At 46.7% G+C, this 22,685-nt stretch overlaps 1 protein-coding gene across 3 annotated transcripts in view; it reads left to right on the top strand.

The window, feature by feature from the left end:
• The window catches only part of SMAD9 (SMAD family member 9), a 69,455-nt gene that overhangs the window by 35,193 nt on the left and 11,577 nt on the right, over window positions 1-22,685 (top strand). For 2 of the 3 annotated variants that reach the window (XM_084644775.1, XM_084644776.1), the window contains 3 exons: window positions 3,202-3,459; window positions 9,206-9,313; window positions 17,711-17,932. In XM_084644775.1, coding sequence (XP_084500901.1) covers window positions 3,202-3,459; window positions 9,206-9,313; window positions 17,711-17,932 — 588 coding nt within the window. The remainder of the gene's footprint in view (window positions 1-3,201; window positions 3,460-9,205; window positions 9,314-17,710; window positions 17,933-22,685) is intronic. The other variant, XM_084644777.1, reaches the window with a different exon arrangement.

The raw sequence follows: 22,685 nt of genomic DNA, 5'->3' as shown, positions 1-22,685 counted from the left end.
TCTTCTAATCTGCGATAACCTCAGGGACGTAGATGATAGGGGGAGCATGGAAACATTCGCACCTGGGGGGAGATAAAAAGGGAGAGTAAAATTTAAGATGATACATTTCTGAGAATAAAAGGGAGACTCTTTCACAGTGAATCAAGCAATTCACAGCAGACAGCGCATGTGCTTTAGGTACAAGGTCGCATTTTGCCTTTTATATTGAGCGGCTGCCAGTATGGTGACACATCACACATGGCTGGGCAGCAGAATTCGGTTTCCATGCAGCCATGGTAAGGTAAAGGGTACATAGGGTTGGCTTCTTATGCATAACATGTGGGAATGTTTTCAAACTGCAGCGCCCTCCTTTCCCAGAGCAAGCAATGGGTTGGGTTTCACATTTAAAAGGAGGGGCTGCGGTTTCTGGGTGGATGTGCAGCACACTGTATCCACCCCACCCCATGGTTATTCTCCGGGATGATCCCTTTTAGCCAAGCGCAAACAGCCCAGCAGGAACGGGGTCCTTTTACTGTTCCCTTACAAAAATTCCCCTATTTCAACCAGGTGACCATGAATGATATCACTCTCCTGAGGCTAACACAGAAAGGTAAAGACCGAATGTTGCTTGAATGCGACCAAAACCAAGGACCATTTGCTGCCATGCTTTGTGCTGCAATGATTCCAGACTACTTTCAGAGTACTTCCAGGAGAGCTTCATGGAGATGTCTCTGGAGGATTCCCGCTCCATCCCCAGACATGTGAACAGACTTTTCCAGTAGCTGTACTGGCCGAGAATGTATCACAATTCTTCAGGGCAAATCAAACCTTAAACACTATTGCTTTTAAACCCTGTACTGTAGTTACAAATGTGCACTCACGAAGGTGCCTTCTCCAGCTTCAGGGTCAGGGATCCTGCCTTCGGAGGGTATTGGCTCCAGGGTGATGAAAAGGTCCTGCCTACCAGGGAGAACAGATTCGCTGCTTGCCTGCTGCGCATTCTCCTCCTCCTCCTTTTCCTCATCCACAAAATCCTCCTCCCTGTTGCATGAGACTCCCCCCTTGCAGGTGTCCACGGACAGTGGTGGGGTACTGGTAGGGTCACCCCCTAGAATGCCATGCAACTGATCATAGAAGCAGCATGTATGGGGCTCTGACCCAGAGTGACTGTTTGCCTTCTTTGTCTTTTGGTAGGCTTGCCTGAGTTCCTTAACTTTCACGCAGCACTGCTGTGTGTCCCTGTTATAGCCTCTTTCCAACATGCTCTGTGAGATTTTTGGCAAATATATTTGCATTTCTTCTTTTTGATCGGTGTTCTGCCTACACAGATGCTTCTCCCCATATGGCAATCAGATCCAGTGTCTCCCATTCGTTCCATACTGGAGCTCATTTGCGATTCTGGGGGGACTTCATGGTCACCTGTGCTGCTGAGCTCGCCATGCAGACCAAACAGGAAATAAAATTCAAAAGTTCCCAGGGCTTTTCCTGTGTACCTGGCTAGTGCATCGGAGTTCAAAGCGCTGTCCAGAGCGGTCACAATGGAGCACTCTGGGATAGCTCCCAGAGGCCAATACCGTCTATTTGTGTCTGCACTACCCCAAATTCAACCCAGCAAGGTCGATTTTAGCACTACTCCCCTCACCAGGGAGGAGTACAGACATCGATTTTAAAAGCCCTTTAAGTCGACGGAACGTGGCTGGTTGTGTGGACACTTTCATTTTAAAATTGACCTAACACTGCTAAATTCAACCTAACCCTGAATAATGACAGGTTTCAGAGTAACAGCCATGTTAGTCTGTATTCGCAAAAAGAAAAGGAGTACTTGTGGCACCTTAGAGACTAACCAATTTATTTGAGCATAAGCTTTCGAGAGCTACAGCTCACTTCATCGAGTGCATACTGTGGAAAGTGTAGAAGATCTTTTGTATACACAAAGCATGTGTATAAAAGATCTTCTACACTTTCCACAGTATGCATACGATGAAGTGAGCTGTAGCTCACGAAAGCTTATGCCCAAATAAATTGGTTAGTCTCTAAGGTGCCACAAGTACTCCTTTTCTTTTTGCTAACCCCGAAGTGCAGACCAGGCCCAAGTCTATCTTGCTGCTGTACTTACATGGATTCCATCATGAGCATCTTGACTCTCCTGTTTCTCTGGACCTGCGTTGAAATACCAGAACAAATAAATTAATTGATATTCTGAAAGGAATACTATAGGAAAATCCTAGTCGACACCTGTCTGCATTTTCAGGTACCTAAATACCTTTTAAAATCTGGTCTCTGATCTCTTCATGCTTCAGTTTCCTCATCTGTAAAATTCAGATAATTATACTACCCCATCCCTGAAAAATGCCAAATATTTTTTTTTTTACTATTAAAGTGGGCTCTGAATTTGACAAATATCAAGAGTATTGAGCAAATCTCTGACTTCTTCAGCATCCCAGAAAAGAGATTGTGGGAGCTGTAATTTTAATGGGTATAAATGTGCCACTTCTATTATTTGGGGGGGGGGAGTGTGCATGCATACTCTCTCTCTCCTTGTTGAAGACAGCTGGAGTTTTGTTCATGTAGCAGCTGGAGAACTGGGCTGGCTATCTGAAAGCGTTAGTCGTACTGTGTAAGGAATGGTACCCTGTTGCCACTGAAGAAAGAAGAAAGTTGCTGAGCAGATTTATTATCCACTAGTTCAGTGGTTCTCAAAGCCGGTCCGCCGCTTGTTCAGGGAAAGCCCCTGGTGCGCTGGACCAGTTTGTTTACCTGCCACGTCCGCAAGTTCGGCCAATCGCGGCTCCCAGTGGCCGCGATTTGCTGCTCCGGGCCAATGGGGGCTGCGGGAAGGGCAGTCAGCACGTCCCTTGGCCAGCACTGCTTCCCTCAGCCCCCATTGGCCTGGAACGGTGAACCTGCGGACGTGGCAGGTAAACAGACCGGTCCAGCGTACCAGGGGCTTTCCCTGAACAAGCGGTGGACTGGCTTTGAGAACCACTGCTCTAGTCTCAGTGAGGGGTGCTGGATGAACTGGGTTGTAACAACAACAAACCATGAGGATGCTGGTAAAGGGTATTTAAAATACATTTGTAACACATTTATAGCAGCATTCAGAGGATAGTGTGTCTGAAGTGATGTTTTGGTAGTGTGGTGGGTCGCTCAGACGTAGAAACAGATACAGCACGCTAGAGTGAGTGGTTGACTAAAACTTGTACTCTGTTTGTTTGTTTTCAGTGTTGCCTCCAGTGCTGGTTCCAAGACACAGTGAATTTAACCCGCATCTCAGCCTCCTTGCCAAGTTCCGGAGTGCTTCCCTCCACAGTGAGCCTCTGATGCCACATAATGCCACCTATCCTGATTCTTTCCAGCACACTCCCTGCACCCCTTTTCCATCATCACCCAGTAACATGTTCTCTCAGTCACCCAGCAGCATCAGCTACCCTAACTCTCCAGGAAGTTCTTCTGGACCAGGAAGTCCATATCAGCTAACAGGTAAGCAGTAACTATGGTCTCCAGATGTCCACCTGTGACAGTGAATGTGAATGCAGGAGGAGATCTTGCATGGTGTTTCGAGGCTGAAGCAAAAGATGGACATGCTCTGTTAGGAGGCTAAATAGATGAAAAGAAATTGAATGAGACTCTCCTTTAATACAGCCTGTGAGCTCTGGGCAGACCCAGTAGCTCTCAAGGAGCTTAGAAACTCCAGCGGGAAAGTCAGTGTAGCTTGTGAACTCCCCAGGTTCAATAGGTTTGGACTTTTCCCTGGGGGACAGGGAAAGTAAAATACGAAGACATTTGTTGATGTCACTTGAAGTTCATGAACAGAAAGACTTAATTCAGGAAATGAAAAAGGTAACTGATTTAGCGCCCACTGCAGATGGTGGAGGGACTCCCATGGACTTCAGAGGATGCTAAGTCAGGTCCAAGGTTCCCTTCTTTGTAAAGTTCACTCATTCATGTTGCACATATTGTGAACCTCTTACTTTTTAAAGTTTCAAGGAATATATTGATACTCGTGGTGTTCAACATATGCCATGTGAAACAACTCCAAATTAACATTACTACAGAAATCTTGGCTCAGATTCTGCTCCTGTTACACCAGTGTAAATCTATTAGTTTCAATTTTGAGTTTACATGGATGTAATTCAGAGCTGAATCTTGCAGCTTGACTTTTGAGCATCTAAATTCCTGTCCTTAATGTTCTCATTTGTCCTTTATTTATTTATAATCCGACACTATGGACATAGGAAGATTTTGTTTTCCTACCTGTTCTATCGTTTCTTTTTTGCATCTTTAATCATTTTAGCTCATATTCTGCAACCTCACTGATGTACTCCCAGAATGACAGGGTATAAGTAGGGCCTTTCTTTTCACTCGCTGTGGTTCTACACCTGGGTAACTGTTGACTTCAGTGGAACTGCTCCTGATTTATACTTGTGTCCTTGGAAGATGAGGCCCATTGTAAATTACACAGTATGGATGTCTTGTGAATTCAGCTGATCCTGAAAGCTTGTAAAACCACTTGAAAATGTAAGTGGCTTAATCTGCGTTTTAGCAAATCGGAGCATACGTGATTCTGAATTGGAGACAAAATTATTTGATTGCGAAACAGTCAGGGACAGCTGAGTTTATTTAATTTTAAAAAGGCTGTGGTAATTTCAGGAACCTTCAAGATGTGCAATAGCTATCTGGGTAACCACATGACTCTTTTTTCATAACCTTCATCTTCCCTTCCCCCTTCCTTCCTTTTCTTTGTCACTCTCACTTGTTACATCTTCCCACAAATTAGATTGTAAGTTACTCAAGATGGGCTAGCTTATTGATGTGTTTGTACAGTGCTTAGCACATTCATCTCTTTTGTGGACTGTGAACCTTGCACTGGACGGGGAAGGGTTAACCCTACATTGTGGGTTGAGGAAGGCACACCCACTTCACTCTACTAGGCATGCTCCAGGTGCACTGATATAAAAGGGAGCAGCTTGGCTCGGTTGGGGCTGACTGCCATGGAGGAAGGACGTGTGCCGCCCACCCCATCCAAGGCTTAGCGGAAGCCTGGGACCCTAGGAGCCCGGGGATGCCGCATCCCAGGCAGATGCCAAGGCAACCCCGGAGGCCTTGCAGGGTTCGGAGGCGCTGGAGAAAGGGCAGACTGGAGAACCTAGAGGTAACAGACACCTGACCATAGCAGCAGGGACGATGGCAGGAAGCAGCCCAGGGGAATCAAACGGTGGACTGGTGAATGAGTCAAAGCCTTGAGTCAGAGCCTTGCCCCGCTGACTCAGTGGCCTGTGCTATGGCCACTACCAGGGCCTTGGGCTGGGATCCGGTGGAGATGGAGGTCCTGGACTCCCTGCTGGGGGTGCAACCCCTCCCTCTGTTTCTGGCAGTGGTCACTAGGCCTTACTGCCATGCTGACAATGGCAAATTTATTGACTCTGGCCACTAAGCCTTATGGCCCTGTGGACAGGGGCGAATGTAGAAATTTGGGCCATTAGACCTTACTGCCCTGTGAGAAGGATCGGATTTCCTGACTCTGGCCACTAGGCCTTACTGCCCTGCGAAAAGGGGCGGATTGACTGACATTGGGCCCTAGGCCTTACTACCCAGTCGCAAGGGCGAATTTATGGACTCTGGCCAGTAGGCTGCACCGCCCTGCGGATAATGGCGAGCGTATGGACTCAGGCTGAGATGGATGTAGGCATAAGATACATATGTCCCCTCCCACCCCCCACCCCGCCATTTCCTAAGAGAGGTAGGCACAGTCACCCCTCACAGGATGGGGTTTCCCCCAACCCTGTCACAGGACCCACCATTATCCTGGCCTCCCCTCCTGCAGCCCCAGATAGTCCATCTTTCCTTGTGGCTGGTTTGTGATCGCCACCAATGTGCTAACTGTCCACTTGCTGGCTCCAGATCTTTCCTCAACACTGCTGCTGCCCACATCCCTCTCTCCATGCTGTTGCCCAAGAGACATGGGAGCAGGATCCAGGCAACAGCACAGGAAAAACAACCAGAGCCAGCAAGCAGACAGTCAGCATCCTGTATCCATCCCAGATGTATCCCGTAGGTGCCTCCTCCGCTCTAATGCCTGGATCCCACTTCCCATGCCATTGCCTGCTGCCCAGGGGAAGTCAGTGTGTGTGGGGGGAGCGCTTCTGGGGTATGCATGACCCACCTACCTTGACCCTTCTGCCACCCACAGTGAGTTGGGGCCCACCATTTGGGAAACCCTGACTTAGCACATTGGAGCCCTGGTCCTGGGCACTGCTGAAATATACGTAATAATAACATCAATCTGTATACTGCAGTTCTTGCCTTTTTGCTGGTTCCGTGGTCATTTTACAAGTTAGTGTGTATTTATCCGCTATACGTGGAGGGCCACCCAATGCCTATGTACCACTTAATTCCCACTTAAGCCCTCAAAATAGGGTTTAAGGGTGCACAGTGTTGGGGTTCCCCTAGAACTCCAACTCTTCTCTCTTGGGTTCTTTTTTTTAGTCATGCAGCAAAGCTATGCTGAATTGATCAGATTCAAGTGTAAGGGGGTGGCATAGGGCAGGGGTCGGAAACCTTCAGCATTTGCCGGGGGCCGTGCCTGCGGATGGTCAACATAAACAATATATCTTGCAGCCCGCCAGCAGATTACCCTGGTGGGCCACATGCTGAAGGTTGCCGACCCCTGGTATAGGGCATACAACACATCCAAAATTACATTGCAAACTTTCCTTTATGTACATTTACAAATTACATTGCATTTACTATACATTGCATCCCATGTTTTGGGATTGGCTTGGTCATTTTGTAGGAACCAACCCCTGTACAGCATGCTCTGTCCATGCACAACTTATTCTTTACCCCATCTCTATGTTTCGGACTTAACTTGTCCATTGTAAATGGTTCCCTGGGTGTTTTCCCCCTTATCTTAGCCGGTGCAGACTTGCTGTTTCCAGCCTACTGATCCATTTACTTCTCTAATCCTGTCTCTCACCCATGTCCAATTACTCACGTCAAACCAGGTCAACACAGATGTCTTTTGCTGTCTCTCTGCACACGGGTGAATATCAACCTAGATACTCTTATTTGTCCTGCAAACATGTAAACACCAGTGCAACTCTTTGTTTGTAGTCCCATTAAATTGCTACTCCCAAGAGTAAATTGACTCCCATGCTTAAATGTTTGCGGGATCGAGGTCTACATCTGTGTTTTCAAATATGAAAACAAGGTCTTTATTTCCGCTTTCTAACGCACTCTGTTCCTTCTTGGCATATATTAGAATGGAGGATGTGTTTTCCTGTTCCTAGGCTGCTGTTCTGTAAATGAAAAAATTCAGGAATTAGGAGCTCTGTTTTTGTAGTTCATTTGTTTATTTTTCATTAGTGCGTTTGGTTCTTTGACAAGAAGATCGGTCAGATTAAAAGAGAGTTGGCCCTCCCCAAAGTGTGAGGGGATGAATGCCCGCTCTGTCCTGCGTGAGCGTCATCTTGTGTCTCTTTCTGAGAGGCAGGCTGTCGTTGGTAGTCAGCAGCCAGTGCCATAGATTATCTTGGCTGGTTAAGGCTAGAGGGAAGGTGCTAGTGGAAATGATCAAACGTTTGAGAGGCCAGTCTCCCTCTGCACATACATGTGTGGAACTGCAGCCTCTGTTCTAAAATATTTGTTCTGCAAATTACTGGCCAGCCTCTGCTCCTCCATTTGTGAGAGCGGTTCTTGAGATAGTGGGGATTGGGTTAATCCCACCTGGATTAGATCATTTTTGTTTAAATACATCTTTGCACATCTAGGTCCAGACCATTTCATGACCCAGAGAGTTCTGATTAACATGGTGGAAGATCTGCCGGTAAGGGACAAGAATGTCTTCTCCCTGCTAATTATGTTAGACCTATCACCAGGTATCATAGAATCATAGAATATCAGAGTTGGAAGGGACCTCAGGAGGTCATCTAGTCCAACCCCCTGCTCAAAGCAGGACCAATCCCCAATTTTTGCCCCAGATCCCTAAATGGCCCCCTCAAAGGATTGGGTTGGTAGCCTAGCTGTGGTCCATGGTAGGTGTGGGTGTTGCCACGACTCTTCTGTGACTGAGCTGCCTTGTAGAAGGGAGTTCCTTCTACAAGTTCCCTGCTTGCTCTGTTCTATTCCTTATCTTGTTGAACGTGTATGAGCTGGATGGGAGATAGGGATACGGATTGGGATACAGAGTGAAACTAGTGACTTCTAACTGTGTGCCTCCTTTCCTGTTGTCCTGCTGTAACTATCTCTTGGTTGTCTTACAGACAGATTTGTTTGGATGGGGGACAGTTGGCTGAAACTCAATCCAGATAAAGCTTACATAATGTTTCTGGCACCTCTTGTTTTGAAGTGGTTGTGGATGCTTTTTGCACCTCCGTTATTCCCAGGGCAAGGCCACCACTTGCTAGGCAGGTCAGGAGAATAGGGGTCATTCTGAATTGCTTTCCAGAATGGAAACTCTTAGTACAACACTACTTCACAGTGGCTATCACTCGACCTGGAAAGTGCCCGGTTCTGTCTAATGCAGAACTCATTACAGTTATAGCCACGTTCCTCACCGCTATTGTAATTCAGTCCTGATTGGTCTTTGCTTGAATCTGAGCCGGAGGCTGCAATGGCTGCAGAATGCAGTGGCTCTCATTTGCTTCATGGCATAGGGCAAGACAGTTAGCAGTGCCTGCCTTCCATATTCTGCCTGTAATCCATCTGATTCATTTTCAGGTCTTGCTGATTGTGTATTAGTCTAGGCCTGTGTGCGGCTCTCTCTCCCTCGTCAAGGCAGTTGAGATCAGCTAGTGTGTCTTTGCTCTCCAACCTCACCAGGATTCCATGTGAAGCGGGCTGGGTTCAGGGAGCCCATTTATGGAACTCCACTCTTTCCATGGAGTTTGGGTTTGAGGCTAAACTGGGACTGGGTGCAGACTAACCAGTGCCAAAATCAAAGCTGAAATTTCTGTCATCTTGGGCCACATCCAAACTGTATTTGGAAATTAGGACCCTTCTGCCTTTGGACCTGACACAGAGCCTAAACCATAGGGACAGGTTCATCTCCAGGGATTTGAATCTGAAACAGTCTTGACCTGGAGTTTGAGGAGGGCGGGGTTCAGACTCAGGTTCTGTTTTGGACCCTTCTCCAGTTAAACTATGCTGAAGTAGTGTTGAATAGTTACCAGGCAGACCTGGGTAAAATTTACCAGCTTGCTGATCTCAGTGTCTTTCTGTTTTTTAGTTGAAACGCCCCCACCTTACAATGCAAGAGAAACACCAGGAAACCAAAATGGACGATCAGTGGATGCAACAGCTGACAATCAGTTAGTGCTATCATTGCCCAATGGAGGTAAATCTGCTGCTGGAGAAACTGAAAATATACAAGTATTTGTACTGCTCCCCAGGGAATAATTCTTAGCCAAAGAATTATTATATATTCTTCAGAGCAGGAAGGCCTATTGTTCTTTTTCGAGTGCTTGTCCCTGTGTGTATTCCACATGTGGGTATGCATTTGCACCGTGCACCCGAGTCTGGAAATTCTTCAAAGCAGTGTCCGTTGGCCCGCACATGCACAGTAGATCTCCTTGTGCTCCTGGCCTAGGGTATAAGAGGGAGTGAGGGTTACGCCTCTCCAGTTCCTTCTTGCTGCCAGATGGTCTGAGTCCGACTCATGTCCTCCGTCGCTCAGTTGTATAACCTGCAAAGAAAGAAAATATTTGTAAATAGTTATATATTTTAGCTTAGTAATTAGTAGTTAAATTTATAGTTAGCATAGAATATTTCTTTTCCCTGGTTGGGGAACCTGCTCCTCTGCTCTGGGACTATGCTCAGATTCCCAGGATTAAAGAATAGCATCTCCTGCCCTTGCTCCTTTTCCATCAGATGGAACATCAGCGATGCCTGTATTGTCTGGGTGAGGCACATATCTCTGCAAAGTGCAGGATCAATCGCTTCTTCCCACCCAGAACTTGAGAAGCCTGTGAGCTTCGCCTACGAAAGCACGTGAGGGAGAAGGCTAGGTGGCTCTCATCTGTGCCTCTCCAAGCACATGCTTTGGAGTGGAGCCTTCAACATCTAAGTCCAAGGACTCTTCTTGTAGGGCTGCCCATGAGAGTAGAAGGCACTCCTCATGGGCACAACGACAGATTCCCGCCAAGGACTGTCCACAAGAAACGCCCCTCCTCCCTGAGCCTGTCCAGGTGAGGTGAGAAGTTGCCTACGGAACCTCTGTTGACGACTCCCAGATTGGAGGACAAGGCACATCTGTAACAGTGGGCGTTGCCAGATCTGAGGTTAAGGAGGCAGCCCAGGCTTGTCATTCAGTAGCAAGAGAGGGATTTAAGCATTCAGTGACTCAGGTACCAGGACAAAAGATTCTGATTTTATTTGCATCTGTGGGGTCACAAAAGTTAGAAGTATTAATGAAAACAAACACCATTATCCAGGTTGTAGTGACGAAGATCAAATAAGGAATGAGGGGAGGGAGGAATGTGTAACACAGCAAGATCTAAGTCAAAATCAGGACTGATTTATTGACTCAATTTGGGGTGAATTACTTACCCATCGTAAAGCACTCTGTTCAGAGGCTTTAGTATTTCCATCTTTTTTTTTTTAATGTCACATTGCTGTAATACATACCTATATTTTCTGAATAATAAGTAGTGTCACTGGTGCACAGAAAGAGCTGTAGAGAAGGTCAGCTCTTCATCCCCATGCTCTGTGTGGGAGACCTAGTGAAAGCTGGGAGGGTTGGAAGCCCCCATCCCTATGCTAAAGGCTAGGGCATGGAACAGCTTTAGAGCCACTTTGCAACTATTCTTCGAGTAGTGTCCCTGTGGGTTCTCCACTGTAGGTATATCTGCGTCCCTGCGCCTCTAATTGGAGATTTTAGGTAGCCATGTCATAGAATCATAGAATATCAGGGTTGGAAGGGACCTCAGGAGGTCATCTAGGCCAACCCCCTGCTCCAAGCAGGACCAATCCCCAACTAAAGCATCCCAGCCAGGGCTTTGTCAAGCCTGACCTTAAAAACCTCTAAGGAAGGAGATTCCACCACTTCCCTAGGTCACCCTTTCCAGTGCTTCAAATGTGGTCTGCCTCAAGGCTATCTAGCACTGCGTGGATGAACCCCCCCCTCAGTTCCTTATCGACCACCTTTGGCCTCCAGCTGAGCGAGCAGTTTTTTTGTTTTTTTTCTCTCTACATCTTTAGCTTAAGTAGTTGTTGTTTTTGGTTCTTTTGGTCTTCTTAATAGTTAATGTTTCTGTTTACCCCCCTGGGCTAAAAGAAGAAAAAGAACTTTAGTTTACCTTTCCTTCCCTTGTGGGAGGATCCCCCTTGTCCCTCCCCCCACCCCAGGGGTGTTGAGAGGTTATTCTAACTTCTCTTGGTTTAAAAAAAAAAAAAGAGGACAGAACATCTTTTTTCTGCATTCCTCACTGCTAGAGAGTGATAGCTCCTACCTCCCTGGGCATGTCTGGCTCTCCTAGCTTCAAGAGGTGCCTCTCCTGCAAGGAGTCGATTCCTGTAATAGCCAGACACTCTCACAGTGTCCAGTACCTGGGAGAGTCCCATATCCCTCAGAAGTGCTCCCTCTGCCACCAGCTAAAGCTGAGGTCTCGCGAGAACTGGGAGCTGAAGTTAAAAGTCCTCCTTATGGAGAAGGCACTTCAGCTGCCAGGGGACTCCGGTGCCAACCCCGGATCCTCCCTGGAGCTTTCAACTTCAAAGGGGGTAGAGACGCAGAAAAAACAGCAGATTCCCCCCATAAAGGCTCAAGGAGAAAGGGCTCCAAGCACCGTTGGCCTGTCAAAGGGCTTCCCCAGTGTGATTGGCCACCTCAGTACTGGCAGCTCCGAAATGCGGTACCCAGAAGCATCAGGGTTCCTCCGCTGTGAGCTCAGCCGCACTGTCTAGAGAAGCGGGGGCTCAGGCTCCGAGGCAATGGTCCTGCCCCCTGAGGGGAGAGACAAATACCGTATTGCCTCTAAAGGAGTGGCACCTAGTAAACCTTTGTTACCAAATTTGACAAAACTCCCATTTAGGGAGTGCTCTGCACCTTCACAACCATCGGTACCAGCAACGTATCACAGACCCTCTCTGTGGTACCGAGTGAGCCGATGATACCGCAAGAGTTCTGGTATCCTAGCGACCTGACGGTTGGTGAAGAAACACAATCACCATTACTCGGTATCGGGGCCCCGGTACCGAGTGCATCCCGGTGCCCGGAATCATCCTCAGCACCAGGCTGTATGCCACCAACATCTTGGTCAATGCCACCCTTACCCAGTGATGAGTCTGACAGTGACCAGAAGGATGTCATTTCCCTGGCTTCTTACCATGGCCCACTGTTACAATACAAGGGTCCTCAATTCCATTGAGCCGACCCACTATCGTGCTATGGGCCCCTTGGGTGTCTCTGCCATCCATGCCTTTCCCTCGCCTATGGCTGTATTGGGATCCTTGGGCGACGTACACATCCCACACGTCAAGGGTGTCCATTGTCTCTCAGAGAGAATCCACCAAATGGTCCCCTCCGACCTCTCTGTCCAGAGCCCCTGAGCCAGTGGAGGAGGAAGCTTTGGAAGAACAGGAAGAAGGACTTGAAGGAGAAGCTACCCCTCCTGAAATCTTCTCCTCATCTTCACCAGACAAGGCTATAATGCCCCCCCCCCCAATCACTCGGTGATGATTTTAAGACCAAGAGGGTGGCAGATGAGCTGCAAAGTCACCTGCAGGAGGTGACACACACATTGCAAACTGGTGAATATTCTGCACACTGCCTCATCATCCAGAATTGCCCTCCCAATTAATGAGGTGATTCTAGATCCTGCCAAAGTCATCCGGCAGACACCAGCCTCCATTGCACCAACCTGCAAGAAAGCTGACAAGAAGTACTACATCCCTCCCAAAGAGGCAGACTTTTTGTTTTAAATCTGCAACCTGACTCAATTGTAGCAGATGTGATTAATGCATGCGGCAGGCAACATCATGTAAAGTCAACCCCATACAATCGACACTGGAAGAGACTAGATCTCTTTTGGAGGAAGGCATATTCATCGGCAACATTGCAGTTTAGCATCGCGAACCTCCAAGCTGTCATGGCCAAATGTGATTTGATTAATTATGTGAAACTCAGTGCATTTGTGGAACATTTACCAGAGGTGCAGAAGGCGCAGTTTCAGGCCATTGTCGGAGAGGGCCAGTTAGTAGCTAGAACTGTGCCACAGATGGCACTGGACACAGCTGATACAGCGATCCGCTCGGTGTCCATGGCAGTGGTAATGAGGCGGGCTTCCTTGTTACACCTTTTCAGTGTTGCCCAAAGAACTGTAGACGCCAGTGGAAGATCTCACGTTGAAGGGCCCAAGCTCTTTGTGAATAAGACGTACTCTTCTCTCTACACCCTGAAGGATTCCCGGGCCACATTACACTCTCTGGGAATCTACACTACAGGACAAAAGAGAAGATACAGCTCTCAACCACAGCAGAGGTCATGACCTCCTCAGTACCCATCGTCACAGCATGATTACAAACCGCAGCGCAAAAAGCCCACAGTACAAAAGTGGAAGCAGTCAGAACCCCAATCTGCATCCTCTCTTCCCGCCTCCGCTGAACACTTTTAATGGGTTGGTTGAGAGTCCAAATAGCTATTTCTTGCAACATCAGCTGCCTTCTACCTGTCATGTCCCGTTGGAAGTCGCCTGGTCCTCTTTCACAGCAGTTGGGACAATATCACCTCTGACAGATGGGTCTTGGAGATTATTTCGAAGGGTTATGCCATTTAATTCCCTTTCCCTCTTCAGGGACCCTTTTCATGAGAACCTACTTCACCACGAAAATAGACGTATTACACTTAGGGGCCATAGAACCAATCACGATGCAACTCAGAGGCAAGGAGTTATACTCCAGTTATTTCCTGATTCCCCAAGGTGAAGGGAGGGTAGAGGCCCATTCTAGATGTAAGGGCACTAAACAAATACGTAAAGGCACAGAAGTTCCAGATGATCACTCTAGCAGCCATTATTCCAGCTCTGGAGCAAGGAGATTGGGTTGCAGCCCTCAGCCTACAAGATACTGACTTCCACATCTCCAACCTCACGAGTCTCATAGGGACAGTCCAGGCCATCCCCCAAACATCGGCCAGGAGCTTTCTGCAGCTGCTAGGTCATATAGCAGCATGAACCTTTGTCACTTCAAACACCCAGATGTTCGTGAGGTGTGTTCAGATGTGGCTCAGTTAAGTCAATTCCCTGAACAGGGACAGACTACTATGCAGGGCACTGATAGCAGTTTGGTTAAAGTACTTTCTGGATAGGTTTCAAGCAGGTGTTCCATTTGTGCAGCCACCATCGACGCTGACTCTAACAACAGATGCTTCCCTAATAGGCTTTGGAGCCAACCTATGTGACCGAAAGGTTCAAGGCAAGTGGTCTTCCACAAGAGTGGCCCTCCATATTGATTCTTTGAAGGTAATAGCAGTCAGGAACGTCTGTGTACACTTTCTGCCATTCATCAAAAATACCCACACAAAGGTCATGATGGACAATATGACCTGTATGTTTTACATAAATCACCAAGGGGTCGCCAGATCTCCCTCCCTCTGCATGGAAGCACTCAAACTTTGAAATTGGTGCATCCATCACAATGTGCTCATCTCAGCTATGTATCTGCAGACTGCAACAGCTGACAGTCTGTCGGAACTCACAACCACAAATAGGAACTGAACTCAGGTGCTTCACAACATATTCACCCTTTGGGGAACCCTGACTACAGATCTTTTCACTATTTACTGAAACAGGAAACGTCCTCGCTACTGCTCCAGGGCTGGCCTGGGGACACATTCACTGGGAGCTGTACTCATCCTTCTATGGGACAGGGACCTTAATATGCCTTTCCTCCATTCCCTCTCATATCCAAAGTCCTCTTGAAAATCTGACGGGACAAAGTGTGAGTTATTCTGATTGTCCCCTTCTGCACAAGACAAGTCTGGTTCCCTTTCTGGACACACATGACAGTATGCCCTCTGGTTGCTCTTTGGCCCATTCCTCACTTGCTCTCTCAAAACAACAGGATGATCCTTCGCCTCAATCTGTGGATCTTCCATCTCAGTATTTGGCTCCTTCGTGGTTCCAAGACTTAGAGGTAGAGTGCTCCGACAAGGCAAAATATGTGTTGCTACACAGCCAAAAGTTGACCACTCAATGTACTTACCTACAAAAATGGAAACAATTCTAAATTTGGTGTCATTCTAATCACCAGACTTTGTCCTCTCTCCCTCTGGTTTTAGACCTCAAGAGGTCAAAACTCTTGCTCCACTCCCTTCAGGTACATCTTGCAGCCGTAACGGCCTTCCACCATCAAGTAGATGGATACTTGGTGTTCGCTCACCTGCTGATGCATAGATTCCTTAAGGCATTGCTAATCTCTTCCCGCGTATGAGACCACCCTCTCTGACCTGGGATCTTAACCTAGACTTAAACCTCCCTTTGAGCCCATGGCAACTTGCTCTCTCTTTCACCTGTCCATGAAGACAGCATTTCTAATTGCCATCTCCTCACGTAGGTGCATAGGAGAAATTGCAGCCCTGATAGTACACCCCCTATTCATGGTCTTTTTTTAAAGATAAAGTAACCCTGAAGCTGCATCCCAAATTTCTCCCTAACGTTGCCTCCTCCTTCCATATGAATCAACAGATCCATTCCCCTGTTTTTTTCCCCCCAAAACTACATTGTGACAACAGGAAAGCTGTTCTGCATATGATAGATGTTAGAAGAGCACTAGCATTCTACTTGGACAGGACTAAGGACTTCCTTTTATTCACAGAAAGACACAAAGGCTCTGTGATATTGGCTCAGTGTCTATCCAAAAGGGTCTTCAGTTGCATTAATCTCTGTTATCAAGGACTCAACTTGTTGCCTCTGTCCGGAATCTGTACGCACTCCACAAGGTCAATTTCTACCTCGGTTGCACTCTTTAAAGATGTCCCTATCTTGGAAATCTGCAGAGCAGCAACTTAAGCCTCTGACCACACTTTTTCACAGAACATTATGTGATCACTGGAGACTGGGCCTCCGACGTCATCTCCGGCTCCTCAGTACTCTCTGTAGTAACAAACTCCACTCCGAAGCCCCAGCCCACCATGGGGGATACTGCTGTGAAGTCAACTACAGTGGAGCACCCATAGGGACGCTATTCAAACAATAAAAAGTTACTCACCTTGTGTACGTAAGGGTGATCCACAACCTGCCCTTCTCCCCTGTACTTCGGAGTTCTCAATATAGGGCTGTGTGGTAGAGAAGGAACTGAGGGAGGGTTCACCTACGCTGCGCTAGAAAGCCTTGAGGCAGACCATGAGGGAGGGAGAGCGCATGTGCGGGCTGAACAGACCTAAAATCTCCAATTAGAGTTGCAGTGGAGCACCCTTAGGGGGACACATCTTGAAGAACCATCATTACTGCAGAAGGTGAGTAACTTCCTCCCTCTACGGCCTCTGGCCTACAGTAGTGACTACAGACCTCAGCTTGCAGACCTACTGACTTGCTCCTCCCTTAGCCCACCCCTTCACCCGTCTCAGAGACCACCACTGAGGAGCAGTGCCCCATGGAATCTGTGGTATGAGAAGTTCCTCTGCTCTGGTTTCCTATGGGCCTGCTCTGAGTGCAGTTGTTATAATTGCTCCATGTACTGAAGTACTGCACAGACGCCAGGTTCAGGGCTTCGCTGTGCTGAGCACTGTGCAACACATATATTAAAGGACAGTCCCTGCCCTCAAAACCTTACAATCTCAATTAAGACAGGAAATCACAAGTGCATGTAGCCGACAACTGGAGGGGAGGGAGGATGAGGGTAATCAAGCTACGAACCTGTGGGTACATATCACACCCATGTGACAGCTACCACGTTTCCAGTCATCTTTCCTCTCCCCTCCCCCACCACAAATAAATACTCCCAGAAACATTAAGAAGATCACTGATCCCTGCTGGCCACCTGCCTAGCTACTCTCAGTTGGAAACATTTTGTACATTTCACAGCAGGAGTGGGTTTCACTGCTTTTTGGGTCTCAAATGCCCGTGGCAGGGGGACAGGTTAATTAATGCTCATGGGACAAATAAGATTCAGTTCTAATAAGCACCGAGATGGATCCTTATCCAGACTTTGAGTCTGCAAAACTTGGGGTTCCAGCAAGAACGGCCTTTTGTGTGGCATTTTGGCAGGCCATCCTGAGGTGTGTAAAAATTAAAAATAAGAAATAAAACAAAGGGTTGATACATGCAAAACCTCCTTGCTTGGCGTTAGGTTTAATCGCACGTTGCATGAAGGCTCAGCTCACTTTTTATTGTGAAACTGAACCAGTTTGCTCACTCCTGGCTCCTGTTTGTCAGAGATACAGTGCACATAACTGCCTGGGCATTGCAAATCTAACTCAACCTGGAAAGCTTCCAGGGGGGTGATTGGGCACAGTGCAGTAAAGAATTTAAGCACATGCTCTATTTTAAGAATACGAGTTGTCCCACTGGAGTTTCAGTGGGACTACTCAGATGCTTCCAGTTAAGCACATGCTTAAGTTCTCTAATGTTCTCCCTTTGGAAGCGCTAGTCAGCAAACTAAGAAGAAATGGAACCTGCTGTTGAGACTGCCCCTGACGAAAAGTGACTGATTAGATGGAGATCAGGTCTGAGAGTGTTTGGATAGAAAAACAAGCATTACTGTAACCTAGGCACCTGATTTATTTTATTTCCTACAGACTTTCGACCTGTTTGCTATGAGGAACCCCAGCACTGGTGCTCAGTTGCCTACTATGAACTCAACAACCGAGTAGGGGAGACTTTCCAGGCTTCCTCTCGGAGTATTCTTATAGATGGATTCACGGATCCTTCAAATAATAGGAACCGATTCTGTCTTGGACTGCTCTCTAATGTCAACAGGAATTCAACTATAGAAAACACCAGGCGACACATAGGAAAAGGTAAGAGCAAATTCCCTCTTATTGGTGAGGAATAGAGCTTGGAAGAACGTCCATTGTCTAGAACTAGAAAAGTCTGTCTGTCTGTCCATTGTATCTGTCTACCTAACCAACATGAATGTAAAGCCACCTGCTTGGCTTCTTTCTGAAGCAGTAGATGAGGCACTGGTTCTTTACTGGGAAGAGGGTAGCTTTTTACACAGGTTATTTACTTGGCCTATATGAAGCCCATAGTTAAAAACAAAACTTTGCTCTAACTTGGAAGTATGTGTTTTCATTTGTATTTATCAGAACTTCTGGCAACTGCGAATATTGCCATTGAAATGTCACTAAGAAAACAATTATTGGTGCCTTGCTGCTGGTTTTTCTATCACCAAAAAGCAGGTGGAGACAGACAACACACTAACTAGCTGAGCCATAAATTTAGATAGCACTGCTAAAGTTTCCTCTGTTGCTTTTTTTCTCTGGCAGGTTAAGGAAACCAGTCCAGTCTGATTCTGTGTTTCTGGGAACTTTTACTAATTAAATCTAAGAGAAATCTAAAGTTCTTTTTCAAGTAGTTGCCCACATGTATTCCACTTCTGGTGAAGTGCACATGTGCTCCATACACACAAAACTGAATTCTTTTGGCCAGCAGCGTCCATTGGGTCCATGCCTGGACTCTGTATGCCCTCGTCTCCCCCTGAGGGAGGAGGCCAGAAAGAGCAGAGCAGGTCCAACCATCCTTCAGTTCCTTGTGATCGCCTGTGGCAGTAAGACAGAACCCCTGTAGTGTCCACTTCACTGTACATTGTGTGACTTTTTCTACTCGTGTATATAAATTCATTGTAGATAATGTCATTAGTATAGTTGTTATTTTTCTCTTACACCTGCTAGCTTTAAAACAATCACTTTTTTTATTATTATTTTTTTAGTGTCCTTAGAGGCTTCTCTGGTACCAAGATTTAGCTGCTGTAGCTGAAACAAAATCCCTGGAGTTCAAAACTTGCCCCTCCTGTGATGCAACTATTCTGCTCAATGATGAGCATTTTAGATGTCTTTTTGCCTTGGAATCATAGAATATTAGGTTTGGAAGAGACCTCAGGAGGTCATCTAGTCCAACCCCCTACTCAAAGCAGGACCAATCCGCAACTAAATCATCCCAGCCAAGGCTGTGTCAAGCCGGGCCTTAAAAACCTCTAAAGATGGAGATTCCACCACCTCCCTAGGTAACCTATTCCAGTGCTTTACCACCCTCCTACTGGAGAGTGGCACATCCCCATCAGATTCTCAATCTGCCCTCCCCTTCTCCAAGAAGACACAGAAGGCTGCTACTTGCTGCAGCTCATCTCTGTTAGCAAGTTCCAAATTGGGTAAAAGTTGTCCAGTCGCCAGTATTTAGTGGAAACCTCTGGTCTGTGGCAGCCAGGTTGCTGGTCACCTCTTTGATCTGTCTTGCCTTTCCTCCCTGGGAGCTTGGCATCTGGACATCCCAGTTTGCCTGGAGTTTTTGCAGTTGTTGCTCCAACGGAGATTTGACAGCTCTCAGCCCTTTCTGGGAATCCTCCAGATGCTGCTGTAATTTGTTTTGTGAAGTTTCCAGGTCTTGTTTTAAATTCCTTTGTGAAACCTCCAGCTCTGGTTGTAGGTCTTGTTTAAAATCCCACTGGACATTTTTGATTGAGCAAGTACCTCCTTTATTTGTTCCGTCTTGTTTCAACAGAAGTCCAGCTCACAGTCTCTCTCTCCTTGGAAACTGGATCCCGCACTTGGCATCAGTGTGGCCCTTTTTCAGCCTGAGCGGGTAGTCACATTATGGGGCCCTGGGGATGTTCCAGCTGGAAGTAGAAGTTGATGGATTCTGATATTCTCTTTGATGCAGTCTTGTTTATTTATTAGGAATGTACAAAGCCCCCCTTCTCCGAATGCAGGAGGAACCCAGAACAAAAGGAGCAGTTTCTTAGTTTACAGCTCCAAGCCTCTTCAGCCTACAGCCCAAAAAAATCTCTCTCTAGCTTTTTCCAGGGTCACATGGTGTTCATAGGCTACTGCAGGGCTGGCCAATCTGTGGCTCCGGAGTCACATGCGGCTCTTCAGAGGTTAATATGTGGCTCCTTACCTAGGCACTGATTCTGGGGCTGAAGCTCCAGATGCTAACTTCATGTGCTGGAGGGTGCTCACTGCTCAACCCCCTGCTCTGCCCCAAGCCCTGCCCCCACTCCACCACTTCTCCGAAGGCTACTGCCCCTTTCCCTGAGCCTGCCATACCCTCACTCCTTCCCCGTCCCCCCCCATAGCCTCCTGCACATGTGAAATAGCTGATTGCGGTGGGTGGGGGGAGTGGGGAGTAGGCACTGATTGGTGAGGGCTGTCAGCCTGTGAGAGGCACTGGGGGCTGGGGAGCGGATGGGGGCTGCTGACGTATTACTGTGGCTCTTTGGCAATGTACATTGGTAAATTCTGGCTCCTTCTCAGGCTCAGGTTGGTCACCCCGGGCTACTGCTTGGCCACCGTGCTTTTTTGCCTCTCTCTCTCTTGCTCTCTGTTCTTGTCTTTTTCAGTCGTATATCGCTTCTGCTATTCCCTTCCCTCCCCATACACACCTACCCAAAACAATACTCCGCCAAAAGCTTTTGGGTGGGTTCACACACTCCTTGTATTTTAGGTGAGGGTTTATGCTCATAGGCATGTTAATTGAAGGGTGAGTTCACACCTATCAATCTCAATGGGGGTTTAACTCAACCCACAATAAGGTTTCCCCCAGCTCATAATATCTTCCTGCCACTTCTGTGACCAGCAAATGGATCAGCAGTTTTAACCTTCTCAAAATAAAACAAAGCATGGAGTTTTGGATTTCCTTCTCCCTCTTCATAGACCACTGCTTTCTTTTTTGTTACTTCTCTCTCTGAGGAGATCTGAGTAATTGGGACATTTTAATGCCTAATGTCAGCTCTGATCTCGTCCCGTAGGCACCAAGGCTACATCTACACTACCACTTTTGACCCAGCTACTGCCACTCGTGGAGGTGGTTTTATTATGTTGATGGGAGAGCTCTCTCCCACAGGCATAGAGCAGCTACACAAGTGATCTTACAGCGTCGCAGCTGAATCGATACAGCTGTGCTGGTGTAAGCTTGCTAGTGGAGACATGGCCTAAGGCTCAGTTAAAACAGGCTCCTAGCATCTACTGAAATCAACAAAAGTTAGAAGCCTAAATGCCTTTGTGGATTTGAGCCTAATGATCTTCTGTTCTGTGACTGGTCCTCTTCCTTGTTCACAGAACCGTGAGTCAGCACAATTCTGTTTCTGTCTTTGCCACGAAGTCACTTGGATGAGTTGCTGAAACTCTGTGTCTGGGTTTCCCCTCCATAAAGCTGAAATAATAACCCTTATCTAACTGACATTAGTTGTCTGAGGATTAAGTACAGATGCCCCCCGACTTACACAGTTGTTCCATTCCGGAACACCATGAGTAACTTGAATTTTGCATAAGTTGGAAATGTACACCTCACGCGCAAAAAAAAAACCCCTCCTATTTCTAGCTTACGGAACTTTTTCCATAAGTGCGGATTTGCGTAAGTTGGGTCTTGCGTAACCCGGGGAGCGTCTGTATTTAGAGTCTGATTGGCCCTTAGAAGATCTAAAACAAAGTATGAGCAATGATGTTGACATTTAGTCTTATAAAAGTTTTGATATAGGTCACTAATGCATTGGCAGGCCAATGGCAGAAACAGGGAAGAAACAGGAAACTTGGCTCTGCCACAGAAAAATAAGCAACCCAACCTCTACTATAAGTGTTTCCAGGAGAATTCTAGCCTTTTAAATAGTGTCTCCTTTCCTGATGGGGATCCAGAATAATCAATAAATGTACATGCCCCTGTTGGTATAATCCCAACTGCCTCTATTGCAGTGTGCATTTGAAGAAATAAACAAACTCTGAAGTGCTCAGTTATGGATTTCCCCCTTCCATTGGAATGGCTTCTGCTGGAGGACATAAAACAGCCAAATTGAACTGGACTATTCCCTGCTGAAGATACACTCAAGATTTTTGAGGTTGTAATTTATCTAGTTGCAGTAGTAAGTGTTGGTCAGAAGCTTTCATTAACAATGATCAGCTAAACTACATTTATTTTTTTTTTTTAAATGAGGGTCCAACAGAATACAACTCTCAGTGGCCCTAACCAGTTCCCAGTCTCAAAACAATATTTTAATTGTCTCTAGTTCAGTCTTAAACTGATTGAAATGGTGAAGGCCTAAACCAAGTAACAAATCTGATATGCTTGGTACAAAAAACAGCATATCTGAAGGCCAAATGCAGGGATGCCATTCCTCGGCCTCCCACCTTTCTAAGTATTGTCCTTTGGAACAGTTAAGATGTTGTGTTGCTTCATGAAACCCCAAATAGTTGTTATTTCTTTTTGAACAGTGGAAATGAGAGAGTCATCCAGTTCCAGTTTATTAAAAAATAAAGACAAAGACTGTATATAAACATACTCTAGTATAGTAGTGTGTTGTAGATCCATGAGCAGCAATTGCTAGGCCTCTCACGGTTAAAATTCTCATTTGAGGCTGCTAATTCCTATGAGTTTCTGCCCAAAGGGGAAGAACAGGAATGATCTCCAGAGCAAGAAGAAAATGTGGTAAACACTAGTGGTTCTCATCTGTTCAGATTTGAAGATCTATCTGTGTTGATTAAAAATCCTAGAACCTTACATTAGCTTTCTTCCTTTGAGTAGATTCCTAATTGTCCACGGAAGATGCTGGTCCAGCTGAGACTC

Source organism: Lepidochelys olivacea (assembly GCF_965140295.1).
Source record: "Lepidochelys olivacea isolate rLepOli2 genome assembly, chromosome: 1".
Lineage (NCBI taxonomy): Eukaryota > Metazoa > Chordata > Testudines > Cheloniidae > Lepidochelys > Lepidochelys olivacea.
This window is presented reverse-complemented; position numbering and strand designations above follow the sequence as displayed.